The 27432-nt window shown below is 41.5% G+C and overlaps 1 protein-coding gene across 1 annotated transcript in view; it reads right to left on the bottom strand.

Moving 5' to 3' along the window:
• The window catches only part of LOC147673403 (fibrillin-2-like), a 259147-nt gene that overhangs the window by 194298 nt on the left and 37417 nt on the right, over positions 1-27432 (bottom strand). Inside the window, exons 2-4 of the mRNA XM_086947262.1 lie at positions 22459-22541; positions 12911-13009; positions 695-790 (exon numbers count right to left, since the gene is read on the bottom strand). Coding sequence (XP_086803388.1) covers positions 695-790; positions 12911-13009; positions 22459-22541 — 278 coding nt within the window. The remainder of the gene's footprint in view (positions 1-694; positions 791-12910; positions 13010-22458; positions 22542-27432) is intronic.

Here is a 27432-nt window from a genome sequence, read left to right as displayed (position 1 = left end):
CAGAGCTGTGGCGGTCCCACTGCCCAACCTATATTAGGGACCCCCCCGCCACGCCCCCACGAGTCTGGAGGTCCGTGGACCACCAGACTCATAATCGGGCATTAGTGTGCAAGGTTTATCAGTTAATGACCCACATCCCAAACAATCTGACAAGTCCATTAACTGTTATCCATTACAAAATATATCCTGGCATTTAGACGCCATAGAAAATGAACTTTTCTCATCCCAGTCCCAGAATTATATTTTAAAATAAATATGCCCTATAATCTTCAAATGACTTTAGCACCAATTTCAACCAGGGATCAAAAATGAGTGTCAAGGTGACCTCAAGCACATGCTGCAGAGGTCCTCAGCGTGTGCCCTTATTATTCATAATAGACTGATTATGAAATGTAGGAAGGGCACAGATGGTCCTCTTATTGCTGCCCTATGTACAAGTTAAGCAGTAAAAACCAATTTTCATCAGGTCATCCGTCATCAAGGCCAAGATGCTTTGCGCTTTTTACCTCAGACTGAAAAAACAAGCTGTGCCACCACATCTGCTGAATGTTTACTCTTGCATAAAGTATTGAGCTTTGGATGGTTTGAGACACAAATGGATGGGACACTTGAAGACTAGGAATTGCATTCTCCAGGTACTAACAAACGTGGATTCTGCTTCCATATAGTACAACTAAGCATGGCAAAGACTTACGCTGCCCGCAGTGTGTTCCAGTGTATCCCTTCTGGCAGGAGCAGGAGTCCTCGTTGCAGCTTCCTCCATTCATGCATCGTACGTTGCAGTTCAGCACTGGGGTTGGGAGAAATATAAGGGTCAAAATCTTAACATGTGTAAGCTCCCTGATTAAGAACTCCTTCGCTGACAACCTACACGCCTGACAGATTCAAAAGAGGCTCTTAGGAGTTCTTTGCTTGAATTGGTGTATACCATTGCTATGACAGTAAGGCATTATACTTTCTTCTTTGTAATAATTTTAGCATACTCCTTATACAACCATGCCCAAGCCTAGGGTGTGAGTGATTCCCGATCGGCAAATAAAACATTTAGGACTTTCTGGGATAGAGAGGGCTATATACATATGTGCTACACACTACAAATAAGATGTCACATGGGAACAGATAAATACAAGCTTGATGTTCATTCTAAAACACATAAAGTAGATCAAGACAATATATTAAGTAAAGGACACACACAATACACCACATTTTTAAAGACTCACAATTAAGATCATGAAATAATTAGTTGCAAAGAGATGACGGCCATGTTGTCTAGGTAAGACAAATGTCAATTTGAATTCTAAGATTACAAACTTATAGGGAGCAGGTTGACAAACGAAGTACACAAATTTGAAACATACCACCATTTTGCTCATTAAAAAAAATACGTTTTCAGACCTGTATCTTGAGTTGTGTCAAAGCAAATTGGAAATTGACTGAACCAGAGTGACTATGATGACCATAAAGGATGACACTATAGTGATTTAATTACCAAGTAAGCAAAACGGCTGTGCTTGAAAGAGGAATGTGCAGGATACTGCACAAACCATGAAGGCCTAATGTTAAGATGTTGTGTAATTTGAATGGAAACACTCAATCTTCTAAAAGCATGCACAGTTTCTGGATGAAATCCTGGGAAGAATTGATGAATACCAAGGGGACTGGTGCAAGGAATTAACATATCTACTTTTAATTCCACATTTCCAAGGATATCCTCAGGTTCACCATAATTCAAACCTACACTTAAAAAATGCCACTAGGTTTGTTAATTCCAGGGAAGGGAAAGGAGTTAGCAAGCCATGTTCTGGGACACTCAAAATGGTCCCTTAGACTTCAATTCTAACCCCAACGCGATTGTATGACACCACTGCAAATATCAACCCTGCATTGATATGAGACCCCAGAATGCCCACTGTGGTTCATGTTCACATAATCACTCCGAAAAGAGTTATCTATATATGTTCTAAATTCATCAGTCACTAACTATGCGCATGTCATTCCATCAGAGGTCAGCAAATTAAGTAATAAGGATTTCTATTAAATCTCACATTTGTCATCTTATGTTAACACAATTAAAAGTAGGGAATTAACTAATGAGAAAAATCTATATTTTACAGTAACCTGTATAAACACAATTATATTCTGCTCATAATTGAATCTATGTGAGTCTGTGGAAAAACAAACACCTCAAGTAGTAAATCTACAAATTCTCAATTTGAAGTCTAGATGACTGAGGGTTTTCTTCTGACTCCTGGGTGAAATACAGAGTGGGAAAATAGATAGAATAAAACCAATAGACTTCATTTTCAACTAATTTCTGATTTTGGTAAGAACAAGACCTGACCATCTGGTATCATTATTTATTACAAAGTCAACAAATGAAAATGGGAGAATGCAGATTAAATCCAAAATGAAAATGTGATAATCTCAAGGAGGGAGGCTTGTTCCAGCGTCGGTGAGTTCCATATCATAGGGGCTACCCACGAGACCACTCCTCTGTACAGTAACATTTCTAATAACCTTTAGAAAATGTAGATGGGCATCCTATCCAAGGCTATAGTTTGCAGTCTACTAAGGGTAAAAATGTTTGGGAAGTCCCATGTACCACAAAGTGTACAACATTCTTGAAGGGTAGGTCTGTGCCCAGCCATCCAGTCTTGATCTGTCTGTGTAAATCAGTTGTATATATTACTGGTTCAGCTCTGCATCCATGCAAAATTATCAGATAACCATTGCCTGTGTCAATGAGATCCATTTAGAATAACTGATCAGATCAATTTGGAATCATTGCATGCAAATTAGTGTTATCAGGCTATCCTGACAATCTGGTGTGGGTGTAGTCCGCCCGGATGCATGTTGTGTACCCCTGGTATAAATCAAGGCAGAACCAAGAAAACATCTGGAGCACAGTTCTGGAGTTCAAATGAATGAGAATGAAAAATGTTTGTATTTAGTGACTATAAAAAAATATCACTGTGGAATCCGGGACTTGCTGTTCCTGCTCGTAATTGGCTAGGGAAGAGAGTGACCAGATGTGGCATACTGTTAAGTTTACCCGCCGCGACAGCAGTGTGAAGTTGCTTTGCTCCTGACATGACATTCGTGCTGTAATCTTCACTCTTGCCAGTAAAAAATGCCAAAACAATCATTTTAGATTGAGGGTAATTATAAATCTTTTGTGAGGCTTGTCCTAAAGCCAGGTCCTTGTTTGTAATTGTTAAGCATGGGAAAAGGGCACTCTTGCTTATCCTGCTTGTCCTCTCATTGACCCAGTATGGCCTTGTTGGAGCTGGAGCTGCCTGTCCTTCTCTGATGCCAAACTCAACTCATGGCTGCCCAGATCACCAGTCCGCTTCCACAGTAGTGGATTGATATAAAAAAGTAGAACAATTGAGAGGGGTGTTCTCCAAAACCAGTAAAGAGACGCCTGACCAAACTCCCAATTAAGAAACAATTTGGAGTAGATTTACTAACAATTCATGAGACTTAGTGGAGCTACCAAAGTTGCTGCACTGTGTTGCATGAGAGAGAGAGAGAGAGAAAGAGAGAGAGAGAGAGAGAGAGAGAGAGAGCGCAAACAGGACAGCGCATATCTACAAATTATTATGCTGTCCTGATCTGCAGAAAGCAGCAGATATACAAAGTCACAAAAATGTAGATAAAGGAAAACATTTCTCCTTTTGAACGCCAGCCTCAAAGAGGCGTTTTTTCGTGCAAAGCCATGTCTACAAATGATACAACTTTTTGTCAACAACCATGGGTGGTTGAATTGGAATCCCCTTGTCCCACCCATGACTCACAGAGCTGGACTGGCCACAGCGGGCACCGGGCAATGCCCCGGTGCGCCGCAAGGGTGGGGGCCGGTTTTTGGCTTCTGGGGGCCGTTTTTGTTACAAGGCCGTTTTTGCAGCATAGCTGCAGTCGGCCCTGTACCAAAATTAGCTGAAAACCAGACCCAGCAAAGAGCTCGGCGGCACCTCCAACCCCCCAGAGTGGGGCGGGGAGGCAGGCCGAGCACTTTGCCAGGGCCGGTTGTGGTTCCCTGATGATACACCCTCTTGCGCTACTTTGCGGTTACTTTCCAGCTAAATTAATGTTTTGCTCTAGACAGCATAACCCAAATACTGTTTACATCACTTTTGTGACACAAACCCAATGGCAAAATGTTAGTAAATCTGCCTCTTTATGACATCTCCCAAGAGATAAGTCTTAAAATCTTGGACTGTGCCCAGAAACTGCCCCACAAATGTAGATCTATAAAATGTCTATAGTTACGAAAGTGGTGCCAGGAATGTGGCTTTGTTTGAAATAACACTAAACATGAAGATAGAGTTCTTAAAGTCTGATCTAGATATAATGCACCGAGATGACACGTTATCACAATGCTCATGACCACCAGCTCGCTCTTGCAGTGCGGACAGACTTGAAAAACTATCATTGATAAAATACTGTAGCATCAAAGAAGAGAAATGCAAGGGGAAGTCCTCAATTCCTCTCATATGGGTGCATTTACCTATTCCTGACTTAATCATAAGAGCTCATAGCCAATCAAAGTGCTATGACAGTGTTTTCGAGGTGGCGTGTTGTGTGAATGACTTTGGTTCCTTCTTGTAGAAGGTGAATTTGTTTGTAAAAACCCAACATTAACCAGGCTGCTATTAAAGCGTATACTTTTTAATGACCAATGCTTTTTTTTGGAAATCTTTTTATTAACACCAATGCTAAATCCTTTTGAAAAACAATATTTTATAAAAGCAGTAAACATCAGGCCAGAGCCAATAAAATGGTGATCCTAGTCTAAAGTTCACCTAGTACATTGAAGTTCATTGATGCAGTAATCTTCAAATGTTCTCTGGAGAAATTGATGGGAAAGCCTCCATCTTGGGAGTTCTCTGGTCCAAAGATGATATGACAAGTGATATCTGACCAAGATATGCTGGTGGTTGAAATCACTCTTACAACTCTTGTTATAAAGAAACACCACCTGAAACTGGTCAAATGGGCTGCTATTTCTACTTCAAACCTCATACACAAATACGGTCTCTCAGACCTAAACAGATTAGTTTTTGCAATCTATCCTCATTCACTGCACCTTTATTAGAAACTATTGTTATCCCCTCTATGTACAGGTCACAAGGACCCCAGAGGTTGCCAACTGGATCCTATAGTTATATTGCTCTACAGTTCATTAGTTGAACTTTGAATGAGCAAAGTTGGGCACAAATTATATTGATCAGTTTTGGCCAAAATAACATCTTGAGAGCAGTGCAATCCATTCTAAGCAAGGACAGGAGTATTTGTAAATGGGATTGACAGCCTTTTGATTACAAACAGTAACAACTTAAAACATTTTTAGGATCTAATAGGTGTGTTTTGCAGAAAGGTGATAAATTGCTATATTGTAAAGAGTAAGAAGCCCACGCCGCTCACTCATTGCTGCTATTATAGTCTTAAAAAAGGTCAGGATGTTGAAAATACTAACAGACCAAGCCACTGCCTTGAAATTATTTTGGTAACCCGATAAAAGTTATTTCAGTCTACACACTACTTGCAATTTACCTCTACAGTATATAGATGTGTGTGTGTTCTGGGTAGTATTTGTGCCAATTTAGCATCCAAGATTGAAACTGCTGCAAGCTGTTGGAGAATCAATCAATTCACATCCGTATGGTTTGTAGTAGCTATTTAACAGGTTTGAAGATTATTCATGCTGGGGGAGTTCAATGTCTCTGTTAACTTATCTGGAAGTAACTGGCACAAGTAGGAATGGATCTACAATGTATTTTAAGATCATATTTACAAGGGCACTTCAATGCACACTCTTGCCGTAATTTTTATTACAACTAAAAAGCTCTATTTATGGTTCGCAATCTCATTTACAATAATAGCTGATAATTTGGGTGATGGATCAGTCTGCAGCTAGATGCTAGTGAGCAAAGTCCTTCCACCATCACTAATGGAGACCAGATTTCAGCAAATGTTCATTGGGCTTCGACTTAGCATGCTCGTTTTGTTCTGTAAGGCTTATAAAGCAGGGGCGTAATAAGAACGTTATGTGCATCTTTGTTTATCTGTTGCAAGGACATACTTTCCAACGTCAGCAATGAAGATAAGGTGGAGTTGTGCTGCCAGCAAAGATGCATCTGCTTTTCTTTCCAAAACATTGGCTTTGACACACACAAGCCGACTGCCTGGTCACGCCTGCTCCAACAATGTCATCCTGTGCAAATCTAGCCAGTAATGTCATTGTCAGTCTCAGTGTCTCATCCTATCATAGTGACTTTTGAGGAACCTGTACCAGCAAAATGTGGAAGGATTTAGGGTTCATCCTCAAAATGGCCACAAACAAGACAAAGTCCAAAGAAACAATTCAGTAAAGCAGAGCAAAAGATTTCCTGTTTTGAGGTGCTTTCTTCTCTCCTAATAGGCCAGGGTTTGTAACTCTTTCTTTCTCTTACATTCTTCCAAACGTCCTAAAGGTCCGTTTTTCCTGGCCGATATAAGGGTAAACATACGTGCCCTGCTTGCCATTGGCACCCTGTTCGCTCCCTCCCTTCCCCTATCCCTGCTAAGGAGTGTAGCATAAAACACCTTTGTTTACTCCTCAATACGAGGTCGTTGCACCGACACACTCAAGAGATTTTTGATCTCCTCTCAACGACCAGTCCTACCTGTCTGATGCTTACTGAAACATGGCTGAATGATTCCTCCCACCCGGACATTGTGGCAGCCATCCCCACGGACTATACCATCCATCGACAGGACAGAGACAAGGGTAGGGGAGGAGGAGTTGCCTTGGTTGTTAAAAAATCTTTTCCGTGCACGGTCACGCATACTCACACCATCGCAGGGGCGGACTCTTTAGCCTTTACCATCTCCCTATCGCCGCAACAAGCACTGAAGGGTCTGATTGTTTACAGACCTCCGGGCCCAGTGGGATCCTTTCTTGATGATCTCCAGCAGGCCATGTCGATCCTTGTCCTTAGATCGGAGCTGTGCCTACTGGCGGGAGATTTTAATTTCCATATGGACGACCATAATGACCAGGACGCCATCAAATTGCTGGATATTGCATCCACTTTAGGCCTTTCCCCCTATCTTTCTGGTCCGACCCACAACAAAGGCCACACACTCGATCAGGTGTTTTCCACCACACCTATCATGGCTGTAACTCTTCTGCCAGTCGTCTGGTCTGATCATTATCTTGCCCACTTTGAAATACCTTCTACTGTGACCTCTCCGGCCAGTGTCATGAGGCAGCAGGGCAGCAGCTATAGGGCATTCCACCGGGTGACCCCAGACATGCTAACGCATGCTCTGGCAGATCACCCTGTTTCCTGTACTGGCGACCTGGAGAAAGATCTGGAGAGCCTACAATCCTGGCTTCTTGCCAGACTAAATGAGCTCGCTCCCTCACAGCCACCCAGATCTGCTGCCCGGCGGGTCTCTGCCCCCTGGTTTACGGAGGATTTAGCCCACGCTCGTAGGCAATGTAAAGCTGCTGAGCGGGCGTGGAGAGTCCAGTATGAGCCTGAAGCCAAACAACGCTATAAAATCATGATGAAGTCCTACCACGATCTTATCTTACAGGGCAAGAAATGTTACTTCGCTAAAAGGATTGAAGACGCAGCTAACTCCTGTAAGGAGATTTTTTCAATTGTACGTGAATTCACCAGCCCCCGGACAACCTCTACTCAGGGTGCCCCGGTGGAGACCTGGGCTAACACTATTGCCAATTTCTTCACCACCAAAATCAGGCTAATTCAGGATTCTTTCCCGTCGAGAGCGTTAGATGATTTATCTACGATGCCGACGGAGACAGTCTTCCTGTCTCCTCCTGGCCCAGCTTTGCTAGACTTTCCTCCCCTTCCGGTTGCCGCAGCCTTAGCCTTGATGAGGAACCTTAAATCAGGCTCACCATTAGATCCGTGTCCAGCAAAATTCTTAGCGAAAATGGCAGATGTCATCAATCCCATAGCTAATCCTATCCTCAATTTATCCCTGAGTCAGGGTTTTCTGCCCCAGGCCTGGAAGCAAGCCATGGTCATCCCCCTGATCAAGAAGCCCAATCTTGATCCAGAGGCGCCTTCTAATTATAGGCCAATCTCGCTCCTTCCAGCACTGACCAAGATCCTGGAGAAACACGTGCACAGCGTGCTTTCTAACTTCCTGGAGTCTAATGAGTTACTTCATGAATCCCAATCGGGCTTTCGTTCCAACTTAAGCACCGAGACGGCGCTCCTGGAAGTCTCGGAGATCGTGAAGGAGGTGCTGGACACAGGAGGCAGGGTGATGTTAGTCATGTTAGACCTGTCGGCGGCGTTTGACACCGTCCCCCACGAGGATCTCCTCACTAGACTTCATAACATCGGTCTAGGGGGGACGGTGCTCAACTGGTTTCGTTCCTTTCTGGCCAACCGCCGGCAGACGGTCTGGGTCCCACCCGGGTCCGCCGAGATGCCGCCATTGGGAGTCGGAGTGCCTCAGGGCTCTGTACTGAGCCCCACTCTATTTAACATCCTTATGACCCCTCTGGCGACACTGGCGGAGTCCTACGGGGCCCGGATCGTCTCTTATGCTGACGACACCCAGCTTCTATTCACCTGTCGTAAGAGCGAAGAGTTCGATGGAGAAAGGATCTGCGAGTGCCTTGGGGTTGTCTTTAGCTGGTTTTCACACAACAGCCTCAAATGCAACTCGGACAAATCCGAAATACTATTCTTCGGATGCCCATCAGAACCAGATTGGCAGGGATGGTGGCCTGCTGACATGTTCCCTCCCACTCAGTCCTCTAAGTGGGCTAAGAACCTGGGGGTTAAAATTGACAACGAGCTCTCGCTCAAATCCCAGGTTTCCACTCTTACGGGAACATGCTTTGGGATACTCAGAATGTTGCGCAAGTTCTTTCCCCTTCTCTCGGAGGAACATCGGAGGATCACTGTTCAGGCACTCATAGGGTCCAGATTGGACTATGCAAATGTCCTATATCTGGGTCTGCCTGAATACCTCCTCCAGCGTTTGCAGGTTACTCAGAACGCTGCTGCTCGTGCAATTTTTGGCCTGCACCGCCGCACCAGTGCCTCCAATCTCCTTGTATCCCTTCACTGGCTTCCGGTGCAGAAGAGGATACTTTTCAAGGCCATGACTCTCGCCCATAAGGCCTTGCATGGCAATGGTGCCAAATATCTTCAGAGGAGGCTGGACTTCTATCGACCTGTACGATCCCTCAGGTCAGAAGCTTTGGCCTTGGCTCGGGTGCCACGCATCAAAAGGGCTCGGCTAGGCGGCCGGTCCTTTAGTTTTCTTGCTCCGCAGCTATGGAATTCCTTACCGGTGTCCTTGCGAAACACCGCTAACCTGCTTGCCTTCAGAAAAGACTTAAAAACCTGGCTGTTCACTGGATAATCTGCCCCCTCTTTTAGGCCCCTGCTCTTTTTACTGTTATGTTTTCCAGCTCTTTCTTTGGTCTGGAGCACAAAAGCGCCGGGACACTCCTTTGGAGTAGCCGTTGCGCTATAAAAGTCCCATTTAACATAACATAACATAAGTGAGCATGAGTGGTGGCACTAATGGGTGCAATAATATGTTGTCACAGGTTGGTTCTATGAGGAGTTTGCGCTGACTGGCAGAGTGAAAAGGAATGGATGAGACATGGGCAGCTATCATTGGGAGGCAATGGGGAGCTACTACTGGTGGGAGCAAGAGGCCTGGGAACTAGTGGGCTGTAGGGAGCTGGAAATGAGGAGGGGGCAGTGTGAGAAGCTGGCACTGGTTGGTATATAGCATAAGAAGAAACAATTCTGGTGGGTTACTCTTGTCTATATGTACCCAGAGCATCAAGTTGTTCTGTTGATCCGCTGAAGTTTGCTACAGGGTGAGCTTAATCGGATCCATCAATATCATCAAAACAGCCAATCACCTCCAATATTTCTGTAATTGGAGTAGCAAGTCGCCTCAACAAGTAAACTACAAATATGTATTATTTCAATATTTGTTATTTGAGACTTTCATAACAAAAAAATCTGCCATTCCCCCAGAATATCGAGGAAAAAACTGTGGTTCAAAAATATTAGAGCAGTGGCCTGTATTTGACCTCAAGGTCACAGGTTCAAATCCCGACAGGTCCACTCAGCCTTTTATCCATCTGAGGTTGATAAAATTAGTACCATTGAGTTGGGCAACAATAAACATCTGTTATTCAGCACCAAGATGCATCCGGGTGAACGTGCAATTTACAAATACACATGTTATCTTATATAGATCTTCAAAAGTACATAGACCAGGAGTGATGTTACAATATGTTCAGTTATTCATGTATTGGCATGTTATGGGCATGTCTCCATTCATACTATGACCTAAATCATCTCTGGGCTGTGATAGAAATGTAGTCATTGCTAGAGGGACACAGCTAGGGTTTGTGAAAGAGGGTTTAAGGTTTTGCAAAGGAAGAGTGGTGAAGAGAAAGCATTTAACTTAATTCAATATAGCTCTTCAAGGGTTTCACCAATACCAGGCAGAACACTCATACCGCGTTTAACACAGTGCAATATGCCAGCCTCCGTCTACTGGCACACATCCACAGAACAGTCCACAATTATTCACCTGTGCAGAAGCAAAGAGAAAAACTTCCTGGAATGTTTTATTGTGTAAAACAAAAGGAAATAAATTACTAACCCTCTTTATTAATACAACCTTTAGGAGCTAATTTTGGGGTTGACTAACTTGGAGCGGCTAAACAAATTGCTAGAGCGGATGTCCACCAAACTTGTGGTTCTGCCACCTCATTTCCATGTCATCAGACCAATAGGTTTCGGACTCAAGAACCTCAGCTGCTAGGCCTTTGGAAAACATGGACCAACGTGCCCTAACCATCACAGAGATGCCTGGTCACAGTGGGACACAGCCTGCTGAATTTAAGTGACAATTATGCCACTCGCTTTCCCAGCCGTTTCCTGGACGCCACAGAAATTATTATTTAGTTCTGAAGAAAGAAACGATTAGATTGACATTTACTGCAGAACAAAAAGGAATGGCCCGCGGGTTGAAATAAGACAGATGGTCTCCCGCCATTCAGTTTTACTGGAATTGCATCTGCTGCATTGGCAGGAGCAGTTTTAGAAATACTGTCCCACCCAGACAAGTAGGGTTCTTTATATATGGCAGGCAGTCCTCTGCTAATAAGGCAGAGATGATGGCCACTACCAACCTAGTCACCTAACGAGCTGACCTCTGGGGGCTAAATAAGGCCCAAACTAAAAGCAACTAAATAAATATATGGGTTAACCTGACATTGTCATAAAGATATTCCTCTGATCTATTCCTCTCCTATCCAATGGGCAAGTCCGGGAAACATCCTTTACAACGTAACTGATACAACGCGGTACCGTTACGACGCAGCTTTAACAACGAAAGTCGTTACAACGACTTTCGCTAGAGGGCGCTCTAGGATAGGGGATAGTTTAATTTACTATCCAACACCTTCCCTACTATCCACGGGGACTGGTGTTGGAATAGTAAATTAAACTATTCACTATCAGCGTCCCCCCAACGCAAGTTGCGTTGTTAAAACTGCGTCGTAAAGGGACGCGTTGTAACGGTACGCGTTGTACCATCATACATCCGGCAAGTCCACATAGTCTCACACCCAATGAATGCATAGAAACATACCTAAAGCACCGCCTTTGGTAAATATACATTTTTGGTGCATTTACTTTGCGGAATTGTCAAGTTTTTCACTGCTCCTCAGTTACTTTGGAATATTGTTCAAACCAAACTTTCAGACACTTCCAATGTTAAGTTGTATTCTATTTTTAGAGCAGTGTTAGTTTATGGAGGGCATCTTGGAAGCAAGAGAGGGACTACACTCAGGGATTGGTTCAATGTCCTTTTTGGCTGAAGGTCATGGATGTCGCGTCACCAGAATGTCAAAGCGAGTGGAATGACATCACGCACACATCGGCCAAGTATGATATCAAAAAGTCACTTCTTGCTTGGACATTCAAAAGTCTGTTTTGTTATGCTGAGAATATAGGGCATTAGCAGAGTCAAACTACAGAAAGTAATCAGGCTGTAAGATCTCTGTATATGTTCCACACAGTTGTTGTCTCATGGCCCTTGAAACCATGAATAACAGTGACAGTGTTATGGGTACTGATTGACTTAGCTGCTACACCTGCTAACCCTAACTGACAACATGCTGAAGGGTTCAAGGTTGGTGTTTAGATATTTCCTGAAGCACAGATGGGATCGAAAGCAACACAAGTTTCATACTCGGGATCCCAGGGCGGAGACCTCATGTCCCATTTCACTGCTCATACTATATTTCACAATATTTACATTTTTAAGAGGCAGTCATATTTTTGCAGTTATTTCATCTAAGAATTTTTTAGTCATAAGATTTAAATGGTCACCATCCAAAATGGAAGTAAACAACTTATATGTAATTTAATATAAGAATTTTTTATTCATAAGATTTAAATGGTCACCATTCAAAATGGAAGTAAACAACTTATATGTAATTTAATCTAAGAATTTTTTATTCATAAGATTTAAATGGTCACCATTCAAAATGGAAGTAAACAACTTATATGTAAACGTGCAAACACAGGATTCTCAGGCCAATAAATCCATCGTCCATTACCCATTAAGTTTACTATTCAGTATCTGGTTCCTCAACTGAAAGAGACGCTTAATGGGGCAGAAGAAGTCAATTTAAACATTAGTAGGTAAAAAAAAGTCCTGTTTCCAATTCGATTGGCGCTCAATACAAATATGGAGCAGAATTGAAATATCCCTGAATGTCTCTTTCCTTCACCAAATTTGACACATTTATTTACGCGACTACTGAAATTTGCCTTTTGCAACTGTGAAACATACACTTGAACTAACAAAAAAGTAGTAAAATTCAAGCTACCTCCACCGGATCCGCAGGTTGGAGAGAGTTGTCCATTTGAGCACGTGCACATGTTTGGCCGGGAACAGAATCCATCACCACAGGAGTTTCGACAAATAGCTAGGGAAACAAAGAAGATACAGGGGTTCGTTAACATGGCATCATCGAGGCAGGTTTCTTCATTCCTGGCAAAAAAGGCTGGTCATAGTGAATCTGGGCTCAAGCAAAAGCCTTCTCTAAATTTTGTCTGGTTGGGATCTAAGCTGCTGGTGAGGTGGTCCAATCTTAAATTGCACGTCTGATATTGAAAAGCCTTTTTTGACCGCAAAACTTTAAAAAGGAATTGAGGACGCAGGGGTTGCTTTAAAAAATTGTCAAAATACAGGATGGAGACTAATTCTCTTTTATATATGTCAGGTCAGCTGCCCCTTTTATTCCTCAATTACAAGATGTGCTACAGATGGAAGAGATTGCCGGTCAACCGTGTGCCGAAATACAATAGGGTATTTTCTATATCCTCCAAAATGACCCAGACCAGGCATATCAGTCTACTTTTGAAATTATTGATTTTCAATCCATACTATTGGCCCATCATAAACTTTGGTCTTATGTTTGGAAGAATGGGACATTTGTGAAGTGTCTGCCTTATAAGACAAAAAAATCCTTAAATTCCACAAAAATCAACACCGAAACTGAGAATAGCAAGTATATGTTTAGGTCACAAATTTTCTTCTATGCCAAGAGTCTGAGCTCAAAAGAACCTCTGTGACATCCATTCTGAGCATTTGTATGTCACAATCAAGACTTCACACCTTTCAGGTACCTCCACCCTGACACACTCTCTGCACATAAGGATAGGAAGAGCAGGGAGGAAGCTGGGGAAGGAGGAGTATGAGCTATGCATGGTTGGGGCAAGGAGGGTGTGCTGCATACTATAAATGGGACACAGTATTTTGGTTTACTGGAACTGTGCTCCTCACAGCTCTCTTGGATTTAAAGAGAGGAACAAGGAGGAAGAAGATGTAGTGAAATGGGTGAAAGGTCTAATGTATGACATTACAACTCATACATTTACAATGCATGCCTTTACAACGCAGTTTTTACGGCACAACTTCCTTTACAATGCATTCTTTTACATTGCATGCCTTTACAACGCATTTTCAGAAACTACCTCTACAACGCATTCCATTACATCGCATTATACCTTTACAACACATACCATTACAATGCATACCATTACAATGCATACCATTACATCGCATTTAAGGTACGTGTTGGATACTATAGGGGTAATAATGACTATTTTAACTCCAGTGAGTGCAACAGTCTGGTAAGTGTTGGATATTGTAGGGGTCAAAATTACTATTCTAACTCCAGTGAGTGCAACAGTAGGGTAAGTGTTGGATAATGTAAGAGTACTAGGCATTGTAATGGTATGCATTCTAATGACTTGCGATGTAATGCCTGCGTTGTAGTGACATGCATTGTAGTGACATGCGCTGTAGTGACATGCAAAGTAATGGCTGCATTGTAATGACATGCTATATAAAGGATATTGTGATGTAATGACTGGGTTGTATAGGTAGTGCGATGTAATGACTGCGTTGTAAAGGTTATTTCTCAAAGGTCAGGGTCAGGAAGGGGGTGGCATACACCACACCACAGAGACCTTGCAGGTGTCTACAAATGAATACTTTTTATGAGCTTGAGGGACATGTTGGAATATTAGGTAGATGATTGGTGGAGGGTCCTTTGAATAGGAGGGTGTGAAGAAGAGATCGGGGAAGTGTGTGTATGACCAGAGGGAGAGGAGGGCAGGCAAACTATGGACGAACACATCTGACAATGTGCACAACAGTTCTTTTGTTTTCATTGTGGTTTGTAACTATAATGCTTCTATTGTGATTGGTGGGATTAGAAGAAGTGCGGCCAATACACTGAATGACGACCCTTAAACATCATATTGGCCATCCTTCTTCTGTTTCTATTACCGCAGAGGAAATTAAAGAGGCACAGATCTTCTATCTCTTGCTGCTGTAAGTTTGGGCGCTGGATACGAGATCAAAACAACGAGGGAGGTTGTAGGAGAACAAAACCCAGTCCTCGGAAATAAGTGTTGGTGGTGCGCACCGACAACCACTGGCACACACTTAGCACTCAATCTAGGCAGGCTTCTTGGGTTCCTAAAGCAAGCATATTTTACATTGTCCATGGAAAATTAACCCCTTCCACGCTGATGCGGGGGCCCGCGCGCGGCGCCGCAGTGGTCGTGACATGCTGCTCGGTGGAGCTGTGCTCATGATGAGCTGAGCTTGTCACGACTCCGCCCACTCAATGGAAAGCTGCGCACAGGAGGGGAATTAGCCCGCGTGGGCATTCCGCGGCCTTTATGACGAGCTCAGCTCGTCATGAGCACAGTGCCACTGTGCCTCATGACAAGCTGAGCTCGTCATGAGCGTCCCAACGGGTTAAAAACTGGTCCCATTACCATGGTAGTATGACAGCTGAACGTGACATCCCCTAAGCACCATAAATCCAAGTATTAGGTCATTGAAACCACCTGTACATTGCTTGCTTCAGCCTCCACTTATCACCGCATTAAGAACATCCTTGACAAGGCTGGCCACCACCAATAACACCTTGTTTTTGCAGCCCTCGTGATGTGATGGCTGTCACTGAATAGCTCAACTTTTTCTTACACCATCTTTGATTCACTAAATGGTAGATCAATAAAGTAGATTTTTACAAGCAGCTTAAGGGTCAGGATTTCCCACAAGTAGAGCAACGCATAAACCGGCCCTCTGGTGAAAGAAAAAAAGTTCAGCCTCCTACCGAAAACTACATCTTGCACCATTACCACCAATAAAGACTTTGGAACGTCCCTTTATTTCATTAAGTTGGGTTGGATTAATACAGCTATTGAGAAATTGTTTAGTCTTAAACAGTTTCTCACAGTGAGATTTAAATAAGCATGAATTAAATTGAGCACGAGCCAACCCAGAACTTGAGATGGTTTAATACATTAAATGTTCATAGTTTAAACATCAAACATTTGATTTTGGGTTACTGAGAGACATATTGGATATTCACATATAATGTTACCCGTGCAGACCATCAAAAATTGTAACTGTGACAACAGGAGCGTCCAGTTAGAATACAGCGATAGATGACTATGAAGGAAATGTCGGTATTCTTGTAAATAGCGGTACTGATTCTGAGTCAGGCCAATGTTCGATAATTGAATAGCATAGATCAGTTAAGCCGAGAACGACCTCTGAAAGATAAGTGCCGTCACCTTCTCTGCCACTGTGGTCACCGTAATATCTGCACTGAAGCAAGAGAATAACAGATTATTGGGTGAGTCTGATTAAAGGCCCAATCCACTACAAAACATCGTTAGAGTTAACCAATTTCTGGTTTATGAAGGAATGGTTGTGGAACCTAGTCTAGAATAAATGCAGCCAACTAAACCAGAGCTCTAAATACTATCTTGACCAAAGTGTTAAAGATCTGATTTTAAAGACATCCAAATAAGAAATATCTAAGGTGATATGTTCAGCTACAAAGAGCAGGAATTTTCGGAAGGGAATTCCACAAGCGTTGGCTCAGGCCGCCACTTTCTGAAGATGGATCCACACGAGTAAGGATAGGAGTAGTAATACATAAAACATCCCTGGTAAAAATGTCCAAACTATTAACTAACCTGACACTGCAGGAGGATACGACTAGAATGGGACAATTGAGGCATTGGTTGGGTCACAGTTGTCTATCTTGCACGAAAGCAGACTACGGACATCATCATACCGGGAAATTGCTATAGAGGCAGAATGGCCAGTCCAGCCCTTTCTTTTGACACATTTAAACTTTAACCCCAGTTTCAACGACAGCTCGGCCTCACCTTCCCACTCCCTCCATCATACAACTTTGATATCTGTATCAAAAAGTAGAATGGGCCACGCAGGCTACTACCAAACTGTGAAGCAGAATACTAGGCATCACTCAGAAAGTAAAGGAAAAACTGGAGGTAGGAATAGGCCATGAGATAAGGTAGCATGTTCAGCAGCAAAGGAGGATTGCAATCTCTTTGTCTATGGAAGAAATAATTGCAACAAGAAATTTCCTTTTAATAAAAGGCTTTGAAATATAAATGTATTCATTCCAATGAATTAGATAAAAAATATTTTACAACCACAATTTTCATAGATGAAGTTTTCACTTTGAGTCTAGAAAGCAACCATCGTCGAGCGAGGCTTCGGCTATAGATCTAAGTAAGCACCCTGGTGCTCTCAAAATCAGGGAATTTCATAGAGAGGATCTTAGATTCATGTGCTGGTTGAGGGATGACAAATGTAACAAGTTAAGGGCAGATTTCAACTAGTCTCAGGGGCTGATCCTCTGCAGCTGATCCTGCTGTCTTACTTCTAATTAGTTGCATTGGAATGTTTTTGTGCCGGACGCCTATGTATATTGAGTTTTCCATATACAATTGACATAAAGTGGATATCTATGAACAGTGCCTCTCTCATCCCAAGGGATTCTTGAAATACAGATGCTTTGGGCAGACAGTGTAAAAGGAATAAAACCTAGAACATTGGGGAAGCATTAAAATTGAGAGGGCTTTCAAGAAGGGCTGAGCAAATAAACACATTGGAGACTAAATTCAAATTCGGTTCACACAATCATACTACAAATTCATTCTCATTTTCAAAACATTTATATATTTTTGTCATACATAATAATTCTAGATATCCTGAAATCCAGACGGGAATCTATTATTTGGTGGATCAATACACCCAAATTGACTGACAACCTCTACTAGACTGGTAACCAGGTAAGTCGAGGCCTGCAACACTTGAGAATCCAAGAAACTAGCATGTGCCTTTGGTATTATGCACTTTTAATGATATGTGCTCAGTCAGGAGCATATTCTTGCATATGGTGCACAAGAGGGGAAGCAGACATTTGAGAATGTGGGGGCAGGGTAGCATGAGTAATGTTTGTACAAGGCTTGGCCTGTGAATTAAAGAGGGGTCCTTTGTGCCCCCTTCCCAGGGCTCCCATGTCAGAGCCTTGACATGTGAGGCACACCCTCCATTACCTCAGCCTCCACCCCCCCACCTCTTGCCCACATGCTAGGATCATGTTCGCCCCCAGACCCCTGTCTCAGCAGTACCCTGCCTGACTGTCTGCAAAGCCCTCTCTTCAGATGTTTGCACCTGTGTAAGCAGAGATTTCAGTTTTTTTTTTACTTTCAAGCACAGCAAGAGGAACCCATCTTAACCGGCTTTCCAGAAATATTTACCTTATATGGAGATCAAGGAAAATGTGAGCATCTGGTACTTTTTACAATTCTGGGGAAAGCCAGCAGACTTTGCTGGGTGCCACTGACCTCAGAGGCTGCAGTGTGTCGCTGTTCGGGCAGGCATGTGATGTAAGTGCTCCATGGGGGATGGGCCTGTAATGCTGGGTGCACAGAGCTCCCCTTGCAGGGGACATCTTGTTTAGTCAGAGACTGAAATTTATCTTTTTAGGTCGAGCCTGGGAGGCGCATACGCTGCTCTGTGGCATGCTGTTTTCGAGTATGGACTTGAAGTCCCACCCACTCTAAACCCATATTTGTCATTGGCTTGTGTCATTCTCCTCCATAAATGCTGGCTTCTGATTCGTTAATAGGCTTGTTAGTCCCTCCTATGAACCACATTGTTTTTATTTGAAACCTCCCATAAGGACCGACCCTTTTACGTCCGTTGTTACAGGGTATGTCTTATTTAGTCTGTAAGCACTATTTTCTTTAATGAGTTTCTCCTACTGCAGGCACAACATGCTTTCCCGCAACATTCGATATGCCATGCGCTCTTTCACTTTCCAAGCAGCTCAGGACATTGGCGGGCGCTTCTTATTTACAAGAGTTTGAGCTATTGGCTTTGTAAATGACAATGCCTTTGTTTATGTGTTAATTATCAAAACAGAAAAATAAAAGGCATTGTCATTTACAATGCTAATAGCTTAAACCCTTGCAAATGCGAGACCTATTTCATTGCAAATGCTTGTTTATAAGTTGTAACTGTTCTTTAAAAAAAGTGCACCTAACACTAAGGTGGTGACCCACTATTTGGATTTCATGAAGCCCAAAAGGTGATTTAGTTCCAGTGGTGATCAAAGGGACATCTTGGACAAGGGAGGCCTGCATCTTTCCATCCTGCGTTTAACTGTCCTCTATTAAAAGTTAAATGCTGCACTGGTAGCTTATTTGTGACAAAATTGCAGACAGAAACAAAGGCCAGGCAGACAGCCATATTGTGGGGAACCGTTATGCATTTTTTAAGGAGTCACCGTTGATTTTACCAGCCGGCATCTACCATCCAAGGCTTGGTCGACACAGGGAGAGAAAATATGCATCAGAAGGGCAGCACTTCATTTGTCTGGCATGAATTTAATGTAGAGGAACCGTATGATTTGCATAACTATCTTTTTCATATGTTTAGAGTATATTGCTTATAATTAGGCTTTCCTGTTTTCAGTTTCTATTTTTGGTAAATTCTTCCAGTGTTTATGGAATTTTAATTATTGCTTGCTCTCTTCACTGATAGGGCAAGTGTATAGGTAGCTTGTGCACAGGTTATATGAGGACCAAATACATTTTTACTGCACCAGAACGGACTACAAACTCAATAGCATTTTTCATTAACTCTGAAGATTGTAAAGATGCTTTCAGCATAAAATCTAGCAAGTGACAAGGATGTCTTACAGGGAAGCCCTTAGCTCAGGTATCGATTTTGACAGGCCATCATACAACTTTTTCATATACGTAGCTTCTTTATTGCAAATACAAACAATATCACTCCAATCTTCATTGAACTTAGTAGGAACTTTTTTCAGCAGCATTCCAAGTGACGCTGTGTTCCATGTTTACCAAACGCCTTGTGTCATGTTTTCACCACTATCTCAGATGCTTGGTGACAACATACTTTTCACATATACCTGTCACTACATCTTGCATTGAATGTTTAAAGACTGGGGTGTTTGGCAATTCACTTACAATCAATACTGACTCACTAGAAAAGGGGGCTGATATATCAAAGGATTTCATCCATTCTCGGTCTGTGAGTAAATGTGATGCTACTTATTAGGAAAGATTCTTATGAAACCCGCAATTTTACCTATCAGTGAAATCAAATGTAGCCAAAATTCCAAATATGATTTTGATATTTCCTGATTCTCTACAGTTTATAAAATAACTAAATAAGACCTAAAACATGCTTCTAAACACTGCATCTTTAGACCAAAGACCACAAAACTGATAAAAGCAGAAGGAAGAAGAGACAATGTTTTAGTGACATACCTAAACAACAAACCTCAAGCAGTATAATATTAGCCCAGTCTTTCTTGATGCTACCTTGTCTAACAAAGTTACATTGTATTGGCCCCTTCAGGAAGAAATAAAAAAGACTTTCACTTATCTTTTCCTTTCTTTGAATGGCACTTAGTTTGTGGGTGCAAAGGTGTTTTATCAGTGTTTATATGTTTACACCGCTGATGGATATCTTCCTTTCGTGGGGTTTTATCAGTTATTATAGGTTTAAACCTAAAACCAGATAGCCTACTTATAATGATTATACTTGGTAGACATGACCTAAAAAGCATATATATCCCTTGAAGACGCTAACCCTTGCAAATCTAAACAAACAGAAGGACTCCTTACATTTTTCAGAAAGGGACGCAACCCCATCTACCTAGGCATATCCATGCACTTACCTTAAGATATGAAAAGATACAATACTGAGCCTGCATTTCCAAATTCTGCTCCTATCTCAAACATTCTCAATGAGTATCTGGGCCTGTAACAGAACCCAGCTTTGTAGGTTTCCCATCCATACAGGCACCTCTCAGATCACAGACCAATCATACCTCCTACTTTCACACTGTCCCCTCTGCTCTACACTTAGGAAATTCACATCATCACCCATTTCAGAGTAGAACTCTGGGTGATAACAAAGAAAATCATCTCTTAATATAAAACCCTGCACATTGGAACAACATCAATGGAACCAGGTACCATCGATAACGAGACACAGTTCATCCGCCTGCCCATCATACGAAAGGCCTGCTCAGGTACCTCTCTAATATGATACAAAAACACAATATTGTCTTTAAAATCCAGATATTGTAAGGCATTGAATGCAACACAAGTTTGAAGGATTTTGGATCACTCAATATGTCAGCAGGAAAAATTATTGTTTGTACCTCTGTATCCATTTGCGTCTATATTTTGTGCTGATCTCTCCAATATCTTGAGAGCCTTACTTGCTTCCATTTGTCTTTGCCCTCTGAACATGTGTAAAGCGCTCTGACACCCGCTTTTGTCATGTTCGCGCTATATGTAACTTTTAAAATAAATAAAATAAGATAAAAATTGTGTTGCAATATACAAACAGACCTGAGAGTTTAAAAAAAGGCCACATTTGAAAGCATGTCAGTAATCTCAAAATTCCAAAATTCAGGGTATAGCTACACAAAATCAACTCCAAAAGTACACACTAAACAACCATCCCAGTACTTCTACACTGGTGATAGGCTTCAAGCGCAACAATCCGTCACACTCCAATCAAAACCACATCCCATGCCAACCCACACTACATTTAATACTGAACTTATCACATCATCATGCACAGAATAATAATGGGTCCACGTATCTATCCTGCTGGTCTCCTGGCATGATTTTTATTTTGAGGATAGTATGCATTAAAGGAATATCAGTTGTTCACTGTGCCACATTGTTTAATTTGCACCCTCAAATAAGTGTCTTTGGTCCAGCTTTCGATGAGCTCATCTCTTAGACATTAAGGGTTTTGAACATCAAAATGCAAAGTAGTCCAGTGTCCCTCAGAGATATTCCAAGGTGCTTGAAAACAAATTGGAAATAATAGTCAGTAATTGTCTAGCCCTGGGCAAAATGTTTATTACGTCTTACTAATTGGAGTAATTTCAAGTTACTCTGATGACGTGAAATTACCAAAATTTACGTGACTATGCCTGCTCGGGTAACTCTGCGTAAATTATGGGGAAAATGGCTACCCATGAGCACCAGGACAGAGCACAAGTGGCTGCTGATGTTCCTGTTTGGTTGCATTTAGCGCTTTTTTAGTTATACAAAATGCCCATTTTGAATGCAAGGGTGCATTTTGCACTAAGAAAACAAAGCTATATGCAAAGTTACCCTCCTCGTGAAACTCGGCGTAATCTCACGTAATTTTGCTGTCATTTCATGCAATTATGCTACAGCAAGTTATGCAAATAATGCCCACCGCTGAAGCCAGTCGCTACTTGGAATACACCTAATGACCAGACAAAAAGTTATGCTAGTATTTTGATGGTGTTTATAAGTATTTGACACAATATATATTATTTCATTTTATTGTAATGATTGTTTTATTTTTTTGTGTTTTTATGCCGCAGAAACGCAGCGAAATAAAATTTTGGGATTGGACTGGGCCCAAAAATACACTTTGGCTTCTAATACTGCCAGAAATGATCTCTATGTGTGTTTAATAAGCTGAAGTCATACTTACGAACAATACATTGATTTCCACCCGGTAACGTTTTCCACCCTGGACAGCAGTACGAGTGGAAGCGTGATCCACATACATTTGGCCTGAAACGGAGAACAAGTTGTTACAAGTTACTCATTGGTCACCATTGACAGAACAACATCTATATTTGTTGGTACACATATGGGAAGGCACAAAAAGGCACATGTTGTTTTACAGGTAGGGAGACTGGAATTATGCGGCACTGGAGGACTAAATTATGCGGCAAGAAAAGCCAAATTTAAGCGGAATAATGAGGCACATTTTTTTATGTTAGTATTACCTCATTATTTTGGAAACTTTACATATGTTAACACTTTCTCTGCAAAAGTTTAATCTCAATAATACCACTTTGACAATCAAATACAGAAATAAGCAACAGAAAGATGAGCAATTAATCTTTGCACAGGTCCGCCACTTCACAGCAGCAAGTGTTGATGTGTTTTAGTAACTTTTGATGTGTTTGGGCTAGAAACAATATTTTTTGTTGAAATCTGCAGATTATGCAACAGATGATAGATTATGTGGCAACTACGGCAAATCTGTAATGATGTGGAAAACACCACATCCGCAAAAGCACAGGACCCTGCTTTTTGTCAGCATGAATTGCAAATATTTAACATTTGTATCATATCTTTGTTGTGGTTAGAGTATGAAATCTCTATAACAGCTTTGATATAAATTTTTTTAAGTTCCATCTTTTTAGTGGGAGTAACCATGGATATTAATTAGCATATTCATGTTCTCTAAAGGTTTAGTACCAGCACAATCCTTACACGCCCTACATGTCATGGCTTGTGCCATCTTTGTGATATCTTCGGTTGTGGTCTGTAAATAACTTTCCATTCATGTAGAATACATTTGTTCCTTGTTATCCAAAAATATTCCCCAAAAATATATCTCCCAGAAATACCTTCATTATGTTCACACCTCTAAACAGTTACACTCTCTGTTCTACACTTGGCACGTCTGCACTTATTTGACCACATTTCCTTTACATACCTATGGGCTTTGGTATTAGTTATGCTAATTGCTTTGACTAGGGGTGTCTGAATATTGAAAACACCTGGAGCAAGGGTGGAGATCTGCGATTAGATCTTCACATTCTGATTTTGCAAGATTTTAACTCAAGTTCGATATCTGGAAGGCCAAAGAAGAATTCCTGTTCAGCCAGGGAAACCTCTGAAAACCTTCCGCTGAATTTCAATTCTGTGGACACCCAAAAATTACATTGTATTTGTTTTTTCATATATCATATGCATTTTTGGAAAAACACAATGACAATGTGGGTTATTTGGCGAGGGATTATTGAAATGTCTGTAGCTCATTCATATGGATACAAAAGAACTCACTCTAACATAACAAATTTTCAATCAGGACAACACAAAGTGGACACTGTGTTACAATATTGGAGGTGTAGGAAGTGTGTTTTCTTATTTGTACGCAATTCTCCCAGATATATCAATTGGTGAGGGACAGTAAAAAAGGGAAAAAATCCACATCATGGGAATGTTTCAGAATGTTCAATACGATAATGGAAATATGGCTGTGTCGCAGGTAAAATTGAGTATGTTAGATTATGAGGCTTTGTTGAATTGCAAGATCCATTTCAAGATATATACTGATAACACCCAAATCAGTTTGGAGAAAGATCCATGAGACATTTCCAGATGTCTTCAACATACACATCCATGGATAAAAGAAATCTGAAGGTTGGTGAATCCAGTCAAAATATACATACTATGAATGGCCCGTTATTCTTGGAAATCGTCCCACCATTTTGTAGAAAGTCAAAAGCCTTGGAGGATACTCAGATAAATGCCTACATCAATTTGGAACTGGGCACATTGGGGAAATCGGCCTCTACTCTAAAATCAACACAACGTCGAGTTAATCAGAGCTTTGAGAATAGCTCAACTTGAATACAGCAATATCAGATACACTTCAGAAAGTGTAAAATTAAGCTGTAAAACTCTGGTCCAATGGCGGGTATCCTAAACTAAGCATTACAAGTGCAATATAGGCTTTGGCACTTGAAATGCGGTAGACACTTTTTCCATCACATTTTGACAAAGTATCCTGTCCAACGAACTCTAAATTAGTACTCTGGCCCCGACTGAGGAAACAAGACCATGTAAATCTACCAAACAAAGCTCTATACTGGTCCTCTGTGGAGTCAAGAATAACATTCAAAATCATATGCACACTTCAGAAATATGCAAGTGAAATATCTCAGAGGAGTCACAAAAATATTTGTTATTCGAGCTAGTGATTCAAAATCATTTTACCGCAATCTGCTTTACATAAAAAGATAGGACAACTGAAACACAGAGGAAGATCTCTGAAAACAGTGCTTAATTTGAGCCAGTGGTTTCCAGTGCTCGGCACTGGCACTTACTCGTCAACAATGGCACTTGTGACAGTCTGCCAAAAGGTGGCGCTGTCTGGCTATTTCAGAGATGACCACAGCAACAGTTATTTTAATTCAATGTACATAAAAAATGGATATTACCTGCCGCCCAAGACATTTGTATAGCTTTGGCTGCCTGAAATAGTCTGAATTGTCACACTTGTAGGTGTGAATCTTAGCATTTGTGTTGTTACTATCATTGGTGGCGCTGGAATGGGCAATGGGCGGCGCAAGCTGTGGTTGCCTCCTGACTAGACCCCTGACCATGGCACTTATATTTTTACAAATTCACCACTGTCGGAGAGTATTAGGACCCAGAACAACCTGAACTCCAGGGTGGAACCCAATCATCTAATCAGTGGTTACAAACATCTGAAAACTGAGCTGTGCAGGATGGATTTCAGCTATGGTCACTCATGAAGGGTAATGTCAGAGAACAGGCAGATATGGATCACTCACGTACAATTGAACTTATATCATTCAGCTTAAAGACTGCACAACATATTTTTTTCTCTGAAGCGACTATAAAGTGACAATGCGGCGCTTTATACAACTCAGCACTTAACAACATGTGACTGACTATCCTGATAGCATGCAACTGAGACTGGATATAAGAAATATTGAAGATCAATACATACAAGGGTGATATTAGGTTACTAAATCTGTTACATCACAATATGCGGTGGAAAGAGATCAATGTAACATGGGGCGGGTGTTCCATAATGTTCTAAATCGTAATCTCACAATATATGAAGAAATATGCCACTTCAAGAATAGGATACTGAAATTGTATGACACAAAATACTGTGGTACTATGGTACTAAGGCATCGGAAACTGATTATTTGGAGAAGAAATGCCATGTGGAATTAAGGCACTGTGATTTGTGATATTGAACTGGTTTTATCATAATATATAGTGAATGACCTCTCTGTGGCTGGTGACACTGAATGTGTGCATTCACAATATATTTTTAAAGTGTGCCCTCCTATCACTATATATTGTGAAATTTGGTGACTTCTGTCAGTGACACTGAAATGGGTATATCACACAATATCATGAAATTATGCCACTGTGGCCGACGACACTGAATATGGTGTGTCACAATACACTGTAAAAGTATGCCACATTGGCCAATGAGAGATTATACTTTATCATAATATACAGTGAAGGCAATATTAAATGTGACAATTCATAATGAGATAAGCAACTCTGGCGCATGATCAACATATTTACTGATTCTTTCTACAGCATTACAAAGTAGACAAATGTTGGATGTTTATTTCAACAGGTATACTTCTGTTTCAAAACATACAATTGCTCTAGAAAAAGACTCTGGTATTCTAAAGAAGAGTTGGATAAGGGTATGTGTATTATTTATTCAGTCCCAGGGTTCCCAGAATTGTTAGAGCATGTAAGAATGCATCTCACCAAAAATCATAGGCCAACAGTTCCACCCAAAAACAACAATCAGGCTCCTTACTGTTCATCCTCACCAAGTGGTCAGAAAACATCTCAGTACCCTATTTCAAAGAAGGTAATTTTTAACTAATAAGAGTCACTTGATAGTGCTCCAGATGAAGGTATTTTAGAACCACCATCAAAATGTAGGCCAAAACCAGTTTGCGGTTGCTTGTTTTCCTGTTGCGGTGGCCCTTAGTCTGCAGTTTGGGTGAGACATTTGGCTGGTCTCTCTCTAGGTTGACACAGTGAGCAAAACACGATGGACTGGAATGTGGCCAGAGTGATCAGCAATGGCTCAGAAGAATTCAAGCCTTCTTTCTATCACTTTGTTGTTTGTTCCTCCTTATGAAGAGCTAGCATCTCTGTACCAAACACAGATCTATAGTAACACTTGTCAAGATCACTAACACTGAGCAGGCTGAGAGTGTTGCTAGACCCATGAATCTTTAGTATTTCTATGAGCTATTATGTGGAGAAACTCCACTGTTCTTCAGCCAAAATGACCAGGAATACACATCTGTGGCAAGTAAATTCCGGCTCAAACATATAGGGGACCGTACATGGTGCAAATACATTAGGGTAGTCATGAAACTATTTGGGGGAGAAACAGACAGGCTGGGAAATGTGGTCACACTGAATACTGTTGTCCAAAGTGTTGCAGAAAAGGGAAAAAGATTACATTTCTGATGTTATTAAGTGTATTTATGGTCATTATTAATCTAATATGATAAAATAATAGATTCTTATACGTGTCAGTCCTACATTGGCAAGATCACACATCGTAAAATGAGCCCTTGGACACGATTGGCTGGGTGTGAGGAATTTGGGCGAACATAGGTATGATGCAAGTTACCGCTTGTACTTTTATAGATTCCAGAAATGACTGCAAAAGGCCCACACGCAAACCACCATGTGGTAACGAAATTGGAATACACAAGCCTGAATATGATTTGTGAGGATGACTGGACGAAAGAAAAGCTTTGCAAGTCTCCAAAAAACCATTGAGACAGGGAGTTGACCCAAAAGTAATATTTTTTCCTATCAACCGTCAGTTACAAGTTTACTGTGGCACCGACCTAGCTCT

Source organism: Lissotriton vulgaris, chromosome 12 (assembly GCF_964263255.1).
Source record: "Lissotriton vulgaris chromosome 12, aLisVul1.2, whole genome shotgun sequence".
NCBI classification, from domain to species: Eukaryota; Metazoa; Chordata; class Amphibia; order Caudata; family Salamandridae; genus Lissotriton; species Lissotriton vulgaris.
This window is presented reverse-complemented; position numbering and strand designations above follow the sequence as displayed.